The sequence below is a fragment of the Amyelois transitella genome, chromosome 5 (assembly GCF_032362555.1).
Source record: "Amyelois transitella isolate CPQ chromosome 5, ilAmyTran1.1, whole genome shotgun sequence".
In the NCBI taxonomy this organism is placed as follows: domain Eukaryota; kingdom Metazoa; phylum Arthropoda; class Insecta; order Lepidoptera; family Pyralidae; genus Amyelois; species Amyelois transitella.
In genome coordinates this window covers 2,928,726-2,945,794 of record NC_083508.1, presented here as the reverse complement: position 1 = coordinate 2,945,794, position 17,069 = coordinate 2,928,726, and the positions used below count along the sequence as shown (strand labels likewise).

Genomic DNA, 17,069 nt, shown 5'->3' with positions numbered 1-17,069 from the left:
TGTCGTACTTTAGCTTGAACGTCCGAAGCAATGAAACATGCATTATAATAATTAAATATCCAAAAAGTTAACGATCGAACAGAAATATTTAATTGGTATTGGTATCGAAACTCTCGCAGCTATGGTTATAAAACTAACCACGACCAAAATGGTTAATTAATTAATGATATCATAATATTGTACGAGCGTGATTCTCATTGTGAGTTTCAATGTAGTTTGTTTATTTAGCTGTAGTTTCGTATACGAGGATATACCACACAGCGGTGGTAAATGTTCGGTTGTACAAACAATCATTTAATGTAAAAACCTTCATATCAAATTGTAGCATAATCAAGAGAAAAGCGTATACCGCAGGGCGCAGAGTTACATCTAAGGCTTATTAGATTTATCAAAGATTTTACTGTTGGTTGGGATAGTAATCGCATTTCTTATTCGGTGCACTGGTTAATAGCGTTATTGTCTTTTTTTTTGGAATAGGAGATGGTTTTATTCTGAAAAACATAAAACGCAATATAATTTAGTGAGCAATGCAAATGCCCAATCGGTATTTAGATTGAAACACGGCACAAAATAAAATAAAAATATTCAGAATATAGCGAAATTTCTATTAAAATAATTTAACCTGGTCCGGCGCAAAGCAGCGCTACTCGTTACCCATTTGTGAAACATTCCGACCAATCAATTACTCGTATTTGTTGCCCCGTGTACTCGGGTGTCCAAATACGCCAGCGATAAATCGGGGACATCCCTAATTTGAAATGTTGAAACGTCGGTGCCGGGTGGCGCATGGCCGCTCCGAACGCTCTGGGCCACGGTCGTTGCTCTCGAATCCTCCCGACTGCCATCCCTGTTTCCCGCGCCACGATATTATCACTGCCCTATACGTCCCGACGATAATAATCGCAAGGGCACAGCTAACGGTCTCTTTAATGTGAGGGTCCGTTTGGACTCCCTACAATACCGATTGCATTTTCATATCGTTGTTTTCGTGTCGGCCGGGTTTTATTCAACGTTTATGCAGTAAAAGCTTTTTGGAACTCCAGTAAATTTTTATATGATCAGTTAAGGAGCTGATGTTTATGGAACAATGGTATTTTGCCTCCTGATGGCCCGAAATGTAGCTACATGAATTTGCTTCGCGCGTGTGTGATTTACATATTAAATTGGTAGCAATAATGTATTATACGAAATTGTTTCATTTCACATACGTTATATGAGATATGTACGTTTAAAGGAAATCACCCAACTGTTTTATGGATAACGACATGTCTGAGCCGGGTAATCGCTGGCTGTGCAATTTTATATTTATTATTTTCAGTAACAAAAACTATTGAGGCTGTGCTATGTCTGTCAGTCTAAAGAAGTTTTCATCTGTGTAAATGAAAGAAGCAACATATGTATGTTCCTTCTACTAGCGCTGTGTGTTTGAACTGTATGTTGATATGTTATATTGCGAGATAATAATTTGCCATTTAGGTTTCTTATATGATCTTGATATATAATTTAACGGGTATTTCTGCAAACGCGGACTTAGCCGTAAGTTAATTCTAGTTACTTATATTTGGTGAAAATGATTTTAAAACATTGTATTGTATGTTTGTTTGCAGGGCCGTCACAGACCCGCGCGATGGACGGCGTGTCGCTCTCAAGAAGCTCCCGAACGTATTCCAGTCGCTCGTCTCTTCGAAGCGGGTCTTCCGGGAGCTCAAGATGTTGTGCTTCTTCAAACATGAAAACGTATGTGTATTACCTTGTTCTCACTCACTCTATATTGACCATAGAAATAGTGCGCAATACTTTTTCTTGGCGTCTTCTTAATTGTTGAAGGTTGTCTTTGAAAGGCATTAGGGACGTGGTGTAAGTACTTTGTAGGCGATGGGCTCCTGTCACTATTTGAATCTAAATTCTATCACAAAGCCATACAGCTGAACGTTGCCTTTCAGACTTTTCAAGGCTCTGACTTCCCTGGGATGTGACTTTATGTATGTAAGTGTATTTTTCTTCACCTTGTCCGTTTATTGGTCTTTTTCGGGGGCTGTGATGGCAGAAATTTTACATGGAAATACTTAACGAATATTAAACTTCAAAATATCAGTTTTGCAAATAAATAATAAGAAGATATAACATTAGTTTGATGATATATTATTTCTACCTTAATCATATAACTGGTAAACGTGGTACATCTGGCCAATGGACATTGCAATTTTAGTATAGCATAACAATTCACGTTCAAACGGCACAAACATTACATTTGTTGTCAAAATCAACAACTTAGTTGCTTTAAGACCGGCCAAACAATGTCCGTTTGTATGTCAATATTACTCCGCAACGTTGACTATTATGTCGCTGAAATGCTACAATTATTTTATTATTAACAATAGGTTTAATTTTCAAAGTAGATATTTGTGATGTTCTGCAGAAAACAGCATCATTTTAGCGCCTTCATTTAATTTTCTTTTTCATTATACTTTAATTCACTGATATAAATGATATGTCCATCTTATCTGTCTGTTAAGCTCTTACGGCTGAACCCCTGAATAGATTTTAACAAGACTGGACCATATATCACTTCTTTTTCCTTTATGGTATATATAAAGGACCAACAGCCTTCAAATGACTCGAAGGCCAAGGTCAGTAGGGATGGCTTAATGTTAGAATTGATATTTAGATAGTGACAGGTTGGATGGTCTTTGCCATAAAAAATCTCAAGTTTGCAAGCCTTTTCTTCGATTCCATACATTACTAAACATTTATCATTCAATGTTATATTACCTAGTTGAATCTATTAAACCTTAGTCATGTCATACCTTCATCACAATTATACATGTACGTAGTAACAAACCCCCGTTAAATTAATGCTAATAAGGCCTCCATTGGAGTTTATATCACGAAATAATTATAATGCCCTGTGCGCATCGCATCAAATATTCATTTCGAATGTGTTTTAATCGATCAACCTGTGTTGTTTGTGGTTTGTGTGCATTTGTCATCAGGTTTTATGTACATCCATCACAACCAATATATTGTACTGGCGTGCAGCAAAATGTTTAGGTTTGTTTCTTAAGGTGTTATAAGTCGTGTGGTTCCCGGCACCAATACAAAAAAGAATAGGACCACTCCATCTCTTTCCCATGGATGTCGTAAAAGGCGACTAAGGGATAAGGGATAGGCTTACAAAGTTGGGATTTTTTTTAGGCGATGGGCCAGCAACCTGTCACTCGTTGAATCTCAATTCTATCATTAAGCCAAATAGCTGAACGTGGCCATTCAGTCTTTTCAAGACTGTTGGCTCTGTCTACCCGGCAAGGGATATAGACGTGACCATATGTATGTATGTATGTATAAGTCGTGCGTGAACTATATTCGTATATTCGTGGATACTAATAAAGTTATCCATACTATCCTGTTGACAATTCGTTCAAACATAAAAAGGCATGTCGTCCAGTCTCTTAATGACAAATACTTATGTCGGCGAACCATCTTGTAGTTCGACCGCCGGAGAAAGTTTCAGACTCCAAAGCCTATTCAAAATTTTTAGTATTAATTTTAACGAATTACATATTAATTGTTGTTCACCATTGCAGGTACTATCGGCGTTAGACATCCTCCAGCCTCCCAGCCTCGACTTCTTTCAGGAAATGTATCCTTTAAATTTATCTTTAAGTATTTTTTTTTAAGTTTAACTTATACTGAAAAGAAAATTAACTACCTCCCGATATCAAATCTGACCCATAGGTAACTATGGAGGCATTGGTCGCCGCTCTCTTTTCTTTTTAAGATGTTCAGTTATTGTGATAAATCCTAAGAGTCGATGAGCCGAAAAGACATTGCAAAATAAGATACGTTCGCAGTTTGATCAAATCGGGGATGTTCTGGTCTAAGGTCAGGTCAGGACTACCTTGATGATGATGAAAGATGAAGCAAAAGCTTGTTTGAAATGATTTGATTAATGTATATAAAACAATAAAATCAGGAATTGTGGTGGTGGTGGCAAGTGGAAAATTTGTCTCTGCTTTTCCCTCCAGGAGAGAGGCGTTATTAACTTATGTATCAAGAGTCTGTACAGTTACGGGTTCTGATACTGGTACGTTGACCCCACACCTCACGTGAGTTGGAAGACTGCACGTCTACTTAGAACCGCCGGGGCAGAGGCTTACTTATCGGTTGTAGATTCAAAACTGTAGCGGAGGCGGTTACTTCATTTTTGATTGAGGTAAAAATTAGGAATCACATCAGTTATTTTAAAGTGTCAGTACACATTTTTGTAAGAAAGTAAAATACACTTGTGCACGCAAGTGTACTTTGTATTGCATATGTCTACTGATCGTGTAGATGAAGTAAATTTTTCAATCGCTCTATCAAAGTGTTGCGTCATGTCCTCCTCTGCGTGAATTGACCCTAAATGCTTTATTTTTCATAGCTTTTTAAATAAATGATATTAAATTTAGGTAGCATGAAGAGAGTTATGAATGTGGATTAAGCGAAGGAAGTATGCAGAGATCGTGGCAAGTGGAAAGAGGTAGTCTCTGCCTATCCCTCCGGGAAAGAGGCGTGATTTTATGTATGTACCTATGTATGTATGTAAATTTATAAGGGCTACGAATCTAATATATAAGAGAACGAGCACTCTACACATAATTCCCTTGCTCTAAGTTCTTCGCCGAACGATCAGTCCGAATGTTTTTCTTATATTTTATCTCGACTGGAGCTTTATTGAGTTTCGTCTAAAGTTGTGCTGTCAGCGCTTAGCTCGCGTGATACATTGTCTCTGTTGGATTTCCTATCGAAAGATTTATTATTTATCGATTCGAGTCTAGCCTTTGTAAATTAAAAAGTGAATAATGACCTGAAAAAGATTATCCGTTCAAACTTGCTACTACGAAGCAGTACTTAGCGACTCGACTCTGACGTTTAATTTTTCCATTAGGAAGGTAATTAATCTTCACAATAATTACACGAGGCTAGACTAGCGTTTGATTGAAACTTGCCATTGCCACTTGAAGGATTTTTAAATGTTAATTATTTTAGTATAATACCTGAAAGTCTACTTCTGTCTGGGTCAAATATCATTTAAATCAGTACAGTTGTTTTTGAATAAATTACAAACAAAAATACAAATCTGATTTTAGGGGGGATTTATTTTGGGCGCAAGCGTATTAATGAAATATGAAATGCGAAGTTTTCGGTGGTATTTGTGATAATTTGGTGCGGTGTCGACGACATGGCGTGCCAAGGGCACGATGGTAATAATATGTAGCTCTCGGCCACACGCCGCGCGCCCTTCATTGTCTATTGCCAATTTCCTTCCATTTCTTTGTTCGCTTCTATGCTTTTGTTGTGTCTATTTTCTTTAACGTTCCATTTCTCGCTTCATTTCCATTCGCAGATGTTTTTGTTGAGCCATTAAAACTTAGTACTAATAAAGCTATATAAATGTTAATTATCCTATTATTTGAATACCTAGGGGTTTATTATATTTATCTATCTTAAAATGGCTTATTTTTAGGCCCTTTTTATAAGTACGCAAGATAAAAGGAAAGGTAGGCGGTAGGCAGGCAATCTAAAACCTAATTTCCTCCGACGTGAATTGGATTTTTGTGACATCAAAAGATAACCACGATTAATCACTGCCGTTTCAATTTTACGCCATTTCGTCAATTTTCGTCTCAGCTCAATAACATGAAGGTCTTGCTTACAAATACAGTGAAATACAGTGCTCTGATGTTGCTATATATTATCGGAATCTTTTTTCTGGCATCTCTGGAGAAGAGCCCAGGGTGGTGGGCCTGTGACCATGAGCATAAAGACTCTCGATACTAACTAAAGGTAATTACGTTATTAATTCGGTTGAGTAGAATCTACGAGTCATTGTATCAAAAAATGATACACATTTTCGTTTAAGTAAAATTTTGCATTTCATTGGAACAGAAAAAAATTTAAAATGCAGCATATGCATAAATTCCCGAGGTGAGTTAGTCTCTCACTATCATAGTTTTTTTGTTCTGTCAGTCAAGTAATAAGTAATAAGTCACGCGACCTCTCACGTGACGTGGCCGAAATATGATGCGAACATTTTGATAGATTCCTACGTCAATAGAGTTCAATTGATTGCGGCCAAGTAATTTCGGAACACCATATGTGTATAATAAACAGGAGATACAATTAAGGATATTATTTCGTTTATTACATACTAAGTATTAATAAGTCGTGTTATTGCGGTCTGCGACGTCAGCTGTTGTAGTAACACAATATCCTGCGTAAATTTATTCCCCTTCAACTTTTATTGAAATTCAAATGGCGACTGCGTCTGGTACGCCTGTTGTAAGACCTAAAACCTAAGTGCGAAATGCATACTTGAATTAACTTCAATCACGTCAAGAACATTTCCATATAAGAATGAGATAAGTCGGATATTGTTTATTGCGGATAGACCCAAAATTCTGAACTGATTTTACCATAAAGACTTCAGGAGCAACATATACTTTAAAAATAGTCTATAATACAACCTTACATCATCCTTATTAAATTTAAACCATTACATCTCGAAGTACTAGCTTAATACCTTGATTAACATACGGCTAGGTTACGGTCTAACATTTACGTTATTATCTTAACCAAGGCTGCTCGGCAAAGATAAAGTTTTAAAGGTGCTAAAATTATAAAGCTGATATGTTGGGAGTATAATATGGTAATCGTCTTTAAAGACCTCCGTGCTCAAATTATTGACATCTAGAGCTTTGAGATCGATTTGCATTGTGAAAAAAGATGGGAAATGTATTTCTTTCCATAGATATGTATGCTGGTATATTGCGTTTACTAATCTTTAGGCTTGCGCCTTGTGTCGGACTAAAACACATAGCCCAAATGAGTACAGAAATAAGTTTAAAAAAAATACAAGTTTTTACTCACATAAATAACCAGAAAGTAAAATGAGAAAATCATTCCAATCATTTTATTAATGCACTTACTAAGCACACGTTCAAGATGTTAATTACTTCCATCATTTCAGTCAACGAAAACATCGGTTTAATTTCAATCGTAAAAACATAATGATCGTATAAAATAATGGTTGTTTGAAACGTCCAGAAGCTACAAAAGACGTCGCTCTTGGAATTGCTTCCGCGTCGGCAACTTTTAAAGGAGCGTTACGCAAAAATGAATTATGAAAGTTAAACAAGCTCCTTTCAACGAAATTTAATTTGAAATTTGTATCGAAGGACACGCTTCGCAGGTAGAAATGCTGGAAACGAAAGATTGTTAAATGTCAGTCACTTATGTATGAGTGTAACAAGCTTTGTCTTTGAAATAAAACTTGTTTAAACAACTTGTAAATTAGCTAATATTTTCTATTTCCCTAAAGAAAAAAAAATAATTAAAGAATCACTTATTTCTTTATTTTTCTCATTTAAGAAACATGTAAAAATTTCTTGCAGTAAATGATTTACAGCCTGTATAACGTCGAGAATTCCATCGACTTCCCATCCTGTAATTTGAGCATAAACAAATAATGTTGTTGTTCATGGGAGTGTTGTTTACGACCGTAATAAAGAGAGATGCGTTTACGTGTCCCGATGACTTGTTTATACGGGCAAGGCGGCGCACGGGCCGCGCTTACCCGCAAAAATAGAACTAAGTGCTTCCGCTGAATAAAATCCAGTGTCCCTCTTTGTATTATTCATTATTCTACGCGGTGATGAAGCTGTTTTTATTTTGGATTTTGTGCAACAGCTCCGCGAACTCCATTTCTTTTGTACCCTTTGTACGTACGTTGTCATTGTTGTGCACACACTCATTTATACGAACACATAAATTACATTAAACACGTGCGCTGAATGTAACAAAATTAATGCTGACATACAAACATCAGAGATAACGACCGCATAAATGACGCTCGCAAATTTCGTCTTTTGAAAAGAATTGGAAACCCGTAAACAAAGAAAGGAAATTTGGCAGACGGAAAGTGTCGCCGGCCGGTGATCCGAGCCGAACAGTTAAGGACTCGTGCAATCGTATAACTTTGACAAAGAAATTGTTTGTTGAAAAATATATGTTTGAGCTCGTGTCAGGGAAATTTCTACCTCAATTTATGTTCACGTTTCCTTATTTCATAGCTTTGAATTACCTATTCATCCTCAAGGGCTTCCCGCTCGCACAGGGCCGTATACATCAGTTGCGCCATAAAAGCAGTCGTGTAATCTCTGACGCTCCTCAGATGACAGGACAGGGTTTTTAACAAAACATAATTCGCACAACATCCCTTTGTTTGTAACACGTCGCACTGCTCGTATCCTACTACGCATTCATTGTTTTAGTTGTTGCCGTTTTGTTCTTGGAGTGGGTTCTTTTGTTCCAGTACCTGTTTCTTTTGTTCCGCGGTGTCAGTCTTTGTTCCTGTGGTGCAGTGCGCGGTGCAGCGCCCTTGCGCGTGCGCTTCCTAATTAGCGGTCTGCGTGGGCCGGCCCGCCTGGCCCGATTTAACCTCGCCGCGTCACGTCTGCCCATGGCTGCAGATACTGCACGATCTATCGAACTCTACCACTGAGCTGCTTTTTTATTGTATACGTCTTTAGTTCGCCAAATTTATGCATTTTATGTTGGATGAATTATTATGATTTAACAAGGATAGGAACTTTTTTCTTTTGTAGGTATGGTCATGGATGGTGATGGGATGCCATACCAAGATTCAATGCAATGAATATAACAGATGTTTTTAATGTAATTTTATACCTTCTTCATACATATGTATACCATATACCATTATACGATTGTACTTTAATGCAATTTCTAGGCGCCACAGAATTAATTCGTAGTCAATAGGTCGCTTCTCGTCACGAGATGACAGACGTTTGAATGGTTTCAAAGTAAATTAACTTATGAATGCTCAAATTCTTAGCCTCAACCTTTCGTGTACATACTTATTTATGAGCTTGACCTCTTTACCGTTGTTGGTTGTAGTTGCTACAACGCTTAGACGCTTCTGGAGAATATTTTGTGTTGAGCTTCTATTTGAAACGTAAAACCGAATGGAGTGGTCGACTTCAAAGACCATTTTCTAAGTAGGGTTTAGTACAATGATGCACAAAAGATAAGAGGCTAACTCCAATGAGAGACTAACAAGAAACAATTTAGATTTCACATACATTCCAGCATATTACACAAAGAGATTGTTTGATAGTGAAATTCGACTTGCCCGTTGTCAAGAACAAAGGGAGATAAATTTCAAACGTGAATTTAGGGGATGACAAACAACAGTAAATCCAACCGAACGATCTTTTTTTATGAAACCGGGCAAGATTAACATGCAAGGAAATGTTCCTGTGCCTGTCTCTTTTGAGATCCCGAGAGCTCGTTTCTCAAAGAGAGATATTTTAATATTCTGTCGTTTATTGACAGGGACGACTTCGTGATTCACATCCAACTCTTTATGATGTGGCGTTGACGAAAACAATTTTAAATTTCCCAACGTTAATGTCGGAAAGCCGTTGCTCTTCCTTTGTTGTGGAGTTTGAAAGTATGACAGAGAATGTCTTCATAAGTATTAAAACGGCAGTAAACCACGAAGGAATGTGAGACTATGGTCGCAAGTTAGTTTTTTGTCCAGCATTTTATGGAGGTCACCCTATGGGCTCGCATTGGATTAGTTCGGCTCATACACACGAGTAATGTCCACTTTTATGTTGTAATTATGTCCTGTTTTATCTAGGCATTATCTCGAGGCTATAGTGCGGTTCGCACAATGTTAGGAATTTCGTTAAAACACGACCTTTTATAAGATTCGTGTTTATGACTTTCAGACACATTTTCGTATAATGGCAGAAAATATTTTCAAAGTGAACTTTAGTAGGTATGTAATTAAAGATTTTTTCACAGAGTAAACTTTGAACAAAGCTGGGTTTTGACCCAACAACCTATAAAATATATTTATAAGTACATTTAATGTACGTTCAGGAAAGACATAAAATATTCGATAAATTACAGTTCCCTTATTAGATTAGGGAACAAGACGATGATATTCAATTTTCCTGGCAAATATTATTTTAATCAACCTAATTTGTATTGGCGGTTTAGCTTGTATTTCTTGGGAATAAGTTCCTGTTGTTGTTTCTTGGGATAAGGCCAAAGATGTCCCTTGTTAAACTTGGCAGATCTTTTGATCCGTTTAATTTATTCAGCTGTTTTATGCCATTGATTAATAAATAATACTTTTAATCACTGGAGCCTTTACTAACTGTTACGAAACTTGATGTTGATAGTACTGCTTCGATTTCCTACAAAAAATATTGGTTTCAAATGAAGCTTGTGCATTAAAATTACCCATTTGCTTGTTGAGATGCCATTTGAGATACAACGACACAGACTAAATATGTATATACTTAGGTATGTAAAAAATCTTACAATATGTATACAATTCTCCGTTCGATGTTCCTTGTATTTTGAGTCTTATTAAGAGTCTACCCAACATGGCTTTGCTCTTAAAATGCAATATCTTTTAATTTCTCTAACTCGAGCGCATATAAACCTCGTTTTGAAGTCCGATGCGTGACTTCCACGAATGAGCATAAAACTAGGAAAGAATTGGCTCTTTACATTTTAAGATAAAAAAGTGTGCATCTTGGCCTTTAAAAACTATATTAAGTACTGATAGTTTTCCTATTTTACTGGTATGCTTTTCCAATTATAACTTCTAGAATGAGTGGGAAATAATATTATACAACTTTATTCAAATTCACTTGCTATTATTTGTTATATAAATGTATATCTACAATAATGGGCCATTTATCACATTAGCAGAGCTTCAGAAAAAATCGTAAAGTATAAACCATTTCTTCCTGCCTGGCCCTTTTTGAAATAATTTTTTATATCTCTCACGCGGTAAGTCAATCAGATCCGTAGTGCCACGTGTAATAAACTTTGAACTGTTCTATTGTGAAATGGGTTGAAATGTCAAGGAAAGTGGAGGACTTTAGGTTTAATTACGAACGCGACCGCAAAACGCGCGGAGTTAACTACATAGCGAAGTAGTATAATTTACTTTTATGGAATTTATATAGAGTTTAGATTTTATTAATATTTGTTTACAGCTTTGTTGTAGGTATATATAGTGTTTTATAATAGTGATATATCTCTCTAAATTTCATATCTCTTAATTGGACTGTTGATCACTTATGCGTGTTTTCATTTACATTCGCCACTGCTTAATCAATATTTCATACTTAGTTAATTGTTATCTTTAAGTACGCAAAGATCGAAGTCTCTTCTGCCCCTCCGAGAAAAAGGCGTGATTTCATGTCTGTATGAATGTTAAAGTATAAAAAAACTAAGCTAAGTTCTAGTTTGTTGTTGGATGATAATGCAAAGAGATTGCGTTTTCATTCTTTATTATTTCCTTTCTTATGATGATGTTGAACGATATTGCTCTCTTAATTGCACCAAAAATAAATATATAATAATATTGCACCTTAATACTAGAAAAAAACGATATTAAGGATACTATAGAAAAAAATAATTGATTACATTGATCCCCCAGTGAGAGATGTAAAACTATAAATCGTAAATTTATTATTGACATGGAACGGAAGTCTGCAATAATTCAAGGTGCAGTGCGGTAGGTTGGTCGTTTGTGGTGTTATTCGGAACTGCACCTTGACTTGCCACTGTGGGACTGTAATATATACGGTATATGTTTAAGATGATTCAAAATTAAATAAACCAGTCTCTATCAAATCATAAAATGTGTTCGTCCTTGTATTTGAGAATTTATTATATCTAGATGATGTTTTGAAAATAGTAGAAAATATGGAACTCCACTAACTCTACACTGAACATCCATTGGTGCGAAATAGAGCTAGATAAATTGAAGTATTTTAAAATTTTGTACACAGTATACCATTAATGTATTTTAAGTTTGCTTTAGGCATGTATTAACAATTTGACGCATTTGGCTCCACCGTCTTCCTTTTTTCCATAACACCTATCCCGTGACTCCACTGACGAACATAAAAACGCTGTAAACATTACGATGAGCTGTAAAAATTGATGCTTTATTGTTTAGTTTTTTGTTGCACTGCTGGCAGACTGTAAAGCAGAGTTGATCGAAAGCCCTATTAAACCAGGGCTAAGCCCCACACCTGATGTGCATGCATGTTGTTCCTACTATAATGGAGTATCATTAATATAAAAAAATCCATAGCAGCACAATATGCCTATACTATTTGATATGAAATAGCACCAGCAAAGGCAAAATATTAATACATATTTGGCTCTTTGAAATTTCAAGTCTGCTTTTATTCAGACGAATTTCTTAATTGCTAACTGTCAACAATGGTACTCGTTAAATTAATTCTTGTTGTTTTCTTTACAAGATAAGATTTTAATTTCTTCCTTATTTTTTATATTGGTAGGTGCAATAAGTAAATTAATAATCAAAGTGCAAAATAACATTATTCAGTTACTTAATGTTAAACTATTTCAGAGTGTTTTAATCAAAATTGTAAAAATAGCCAAAATAAAATAGTTTTTTCATCATAAAGAGTTTTATGGAGCCCCGACCGCTGTAACTCACCTTTATGTACAAACCGCCATTTTTATGGCTCTTTTCTTTGAGATTTGCATTAATGTGACAGTATTTACGAGATTTGTAAGTATTTACTTACCTTCCTCTGCTTAGAGTGCTTTTTTTATTTTCTTAAAAGAATAAAACATCGTTACTTAGAACAGCTCGTTCAAAGCTGCCACACTAAATCGATGTTTTGACATTTAAAGTTCTTTTAAAGTAACTTTAAACTGACTTGGTGTATAATTGATTCAGATTGCGTTTTTAATGGAGCCAACAAATTATTAACATCTTGTAATTTGTTATACTCAATACCTTTAATCAAAGAAACATTATTGGTCTCATTACAAATTCATATTAATGTTTGACCACGAAACGGCAAGCGCTATTTGGAAACTTTGAGTATTATAGGTAATTTAATGGCGTCGAAAGTTGCAATAACTTGGCAAAAAGTCAACGAATCGTTCCTCGAAATTGCCTTCGTAATGTGGTATTGAGAGAGGGAAAAATAGCCCGTTTTATCAATGGATAAATAATAATGGCGGCTGAATATAGAATTTTGTCATGCAATTTTAGTATGCTCTCGTTCACCCACAGAAAAGATGTTATAATATGCCATCAATCTTTCTTGAAATTTAGAGTAATTGTATTTTTTATTGTGAATATATTGTAGTATTATAATTTCCTTTTTCATAAATTCTGCTATCATGTGATGTAATTTTACATATAAATGAAACCTTTATAATTTCGATTTAAAAGTGTATTTGTTTGAATTTTAAATGTTTTACGGCAAATAAGGACTTATCAGAAATGCATTATGTGACTAATTTCCCATTCGCCATTCAGCGCGAGTTTAACTCGTAGCTTACTGTGCACGTTGTTGAGATAGGGCGGAGCGACCCTTCCGCTAATGTATTCTGGCAATTTCGCCCCCGTACCACCCCTCCCGTAGTCCGCACCCGCTTCCCTCCCGAGAACTTGAGCCCTGCCTAGGCCCTAGATTAAATTTGTACCCTTCTGTTTATCATTACTTTTTGTTACTTTCATCCCACAAGCTCAGGCGCTGCTCGGGCTTAATAATGTACAGAGTCATTTATCAATCGGCTGCAAGCGTTTCCTCTTGTTTTTGAGTTGCCTTTCAAGATTAGCAGCAATGCACGTCATCAAGACTGATAGCTTCCAAGTCTCATTTTGCCGATTTTGTATAAATACTTGCGTTCACAAAGATTCTGCATTTGTTTATTGAGACGACCCAACTTTATTGTTATCATCCAAACAACAACCAAATAGGAGAGTAACTTTTCCTGGTGCCCGCTTTTTATTATTGTTTGTCACGTGATCTGTTTCGATGACCGATGCTGAAACATCAAAGGAATAAATGTCAATGTAATTTATAACTGTATCTTTTGTTAGTTGGATACCGGTGTATCGTGTTCTCGTCGGGCTAAATGCGGTATCCCGTTTCTCACACTAACAATTTCCTGTGTGTACCCGAACGACCCCTGTCTGCTGGCAGCGAGTATATGAGAGATCAAATGCGATCACACATCCAATGGGTTAATCAGCCGACCATCGATTACAGTGTACAAACACTTGTATTATGTACGTTGATTAATCGAGTGGACACAGCGAGGTAGACGTGTATCGGGAAGTTGACCAAACTAAGTATATCAGTTATTGTCAGCGTTGATTGAATGGTCATTGAAACGAGGTCTAAGAAAATATAAGTTCAATTAGTGTTTTCCTTGTAATTTGTATTGTATACCCAAACGAACTTAACAATTACAAATAACATAACTAACACATTTAAACGACTCATATTCTACTGGTTTCTGCCTTCAACTACTAATTAGTCACACAAATTAATATTTAGTGGAATCATAATCAAACTGGCATAGGTTTCTATGTGAATGTTAAACGAACGCACGTGTGACAAATAATGGTACGGAACGTGAGCGCCGGCGTAGCTTTCATAATTAATGGTGCTCGATTCAGGGCTCACATTGCTCAAAGAGCTCCAAATTATGTTTGCGAATTCCAGAATCATTTTAGATGGTTGAACCGTTAATGCGGCTTAGACGGTAGGAGCTTTTGGCACAAAGACGAAGGTGACCAAGAGGCTTCTTGGCTTCCCGACCCGAGATCAGCTGGCGTTGCCCCCCCGCCGCCTGTCTCGATGACGTCTTGGAACCTTGCCCGATAGGCTTTAGATAAACGTTACCGTACTGCGGCCCTGGCGAACGCTTTTTGCGAGCCAGCTGCACGAGTTCTTGTTCGACGAATACACGGGCCACGTAGGTACGTATACAAAAACATCATTCGTAATGGTAACATATTCGTGTCATCGCCTCAATGAAGTTCATGATGCATTCAGTCCGCACCTGCCACTGATACTCCTATAAACGTACACCATTTTTTTACCCCCGCGTTTTGTTCTTACAGTCGAATTGGGAACGCTGCTCGGTATGTAGGAATATTTCATAAGGATGTGTGGGGTTGAACAAGTTTTCGTAACTCAGGAATTATTGAGGTCGACATGTTGTTCCAACTGAAAAAGTGTAGAGGAATTGCATTTCTTGGCAGACTGATTTACGGGCTGTAGGATCGAGAAAGAGTATAGTTTGTGAAAAATTATAAACATGATATATTTTAGTTTGGCTCGTTTTGAAAAGCAAGTGAATATTATCTTAGAATAAATTACGCAAATGCTTTGTGATTGATAATAATTTATTTATATAGTTTTTTGTTTCAATTCCTACGTGTTCCTTGAGTTGGCAGGGTTTTAGTTAAATATAAAATGTTTTTTTTTCAGAAGTCGAAAACCCATTCTAATATGATGACATTATTTGTTTGTTTACTGTTTAAGAATTCTGCACCACTAAAACTGAATGTAAACTCTTAACCGCTGGCTTTGGTATAAGCCTCATTATATTATGAAATTCAATGGAGTTTTTAAATGAAATGGCATTGCGAGGCTTTGCGGGCTTTTCTTTTTCCACAGAATCACATTGTCTAGATTAGCATCCTGTGGATAATTCACGTCGGGGTAGGAATAGGAGACGCCGTCGGAAATTTGTTACGTCGCGTCGCTCGGCGTTCGGCGCCACCACCCGTCGGTTTAAGCTTTGAATCCGTCAGGAATTATTACCTTTAGGAATTTCATCATAAGCCGTATTCAGAATACATTTAATGTTTTATGTGGTTAAAGCTTCATTGAAATGTTCAGAATCATTAAGGTTGTAGACAAAATTTGTGAAGCAAATATAGATTTTGCTGTATCATTTTCACAAATATATTCACGAAAAGTAAACGTGCCTCAACAGAGAGTATACATTAGTGTTGGCAAATAGTATTTTCATACAATTTAACGTCTACGTTTCTAACAATATGCTCATTTCGTGCAAAGTTTGACTTTAATTAGCATTGTATTTACGCCGAAAAGACGACTTTCGGTACTTGATATAATTTACTAGTTTCAATTAGCATCTTCATGTTATCAAGAAACAGTTGCAGTTCGTAACGGTTGGTTTTGAATTTTAATTCACACCATGCTAGTTTATCTTTGTTAGTTATCTCTACCATTGTTCCCTCCAATCTAAATTAATCTATTTTTCTCTGCAATCGATATCAATAATGTAATAATTTTGAGAATGTTACACTAACACTTATCACATTAGTATACCTTATTGGGTAAAAAGATCTAAAACTGCATCTTGTGAAATGTCTCATTTCATTATTACCTAGACCTTCTTTACTTCCCTATTTAACATGAGATATTTTGAAATTATTAAAATAATGAATTTATGCGTGTGGACCTTTCTGTGTACTGCCGGGGCACTGGTTATTCATCAACGTCCGACCTTTGCCTGCCTTCGTTTACTTGCCGTGCCCCGAACTTTACCAGGCGATATTTTAATATTCATTAAAGTAAGCCGCAGCGAGTGTTTACGTCATTCCAAGTTTAAGGGTTTATCTTTCTATAACAAAACACCATGAAGTGCGGTGTTGTTTGTATGTTTTGTCTAATATATTGAAATACAGATTGAGCTAGTTTTAAACTAAATTCTTGTATTATGTAACAGCAATAACTCAATGAACATGAAATAACATTATTATCTCGGAATTTACTTAAAATTAAGTGTTGTAAGTAGTATCTTTTACGTAACTGACTTCAAATTTAATTCTGAAGCATTATATGACTCAAATCTCGTAAATCGTTAGCAATTTTTCAATATCCAAATATCATGCTCTAAATAATTTATTGATTCTAAATCCTTCGCCATTTCATTCGATATGTACGAGTATATTAATGTGAACACGGCCCAACAAAGTCCGACACTGATAGATCACGCCAGGGGAAAGAGTGGGTCGACCCGACGGATGACACCCATCCACTGGCAGGATTATCTCAGGCTGGGCATGCGGGAAGCCTCTTTGTGTTGGACACTCTGATACGAGATTAATGCTCCTATGTTCACTGCTCTTACGAATAAGACACGACTGATGATTTGGAAAT

At 36.3% G+C, this 17,069-nt stretch overlaps 1 protein-coding gene across 3 annotated transcripts in view; it reads left to right on the top strand.

Annotated features, from left to right (window-relative positions):
• Positions 1-17,069, top strand: part of LOC106138878 (serine/threonine-protein kinase NLK) — a 90,914-nt gene that overhangs the window by 45,849 nt on the left and 27,996 nt on the right. For all 3 annotated transcript variants that reach the window (XM_013340173.2, XM_013340178.2, XM_060954868.1), the window contains exons 2-3: positions 1,608-1,737; positions 3,585-3,640. In XM_013340173.2, the coding sequence (XP_013195627.1) occupies positions 1,608-1,737; positions 3,585-3,640 (186 nt within the window). The remainder of the gene's footprint in view (positions 1-1,607; positions 1,738-3,584; positions 3,641-17,069) is intronic.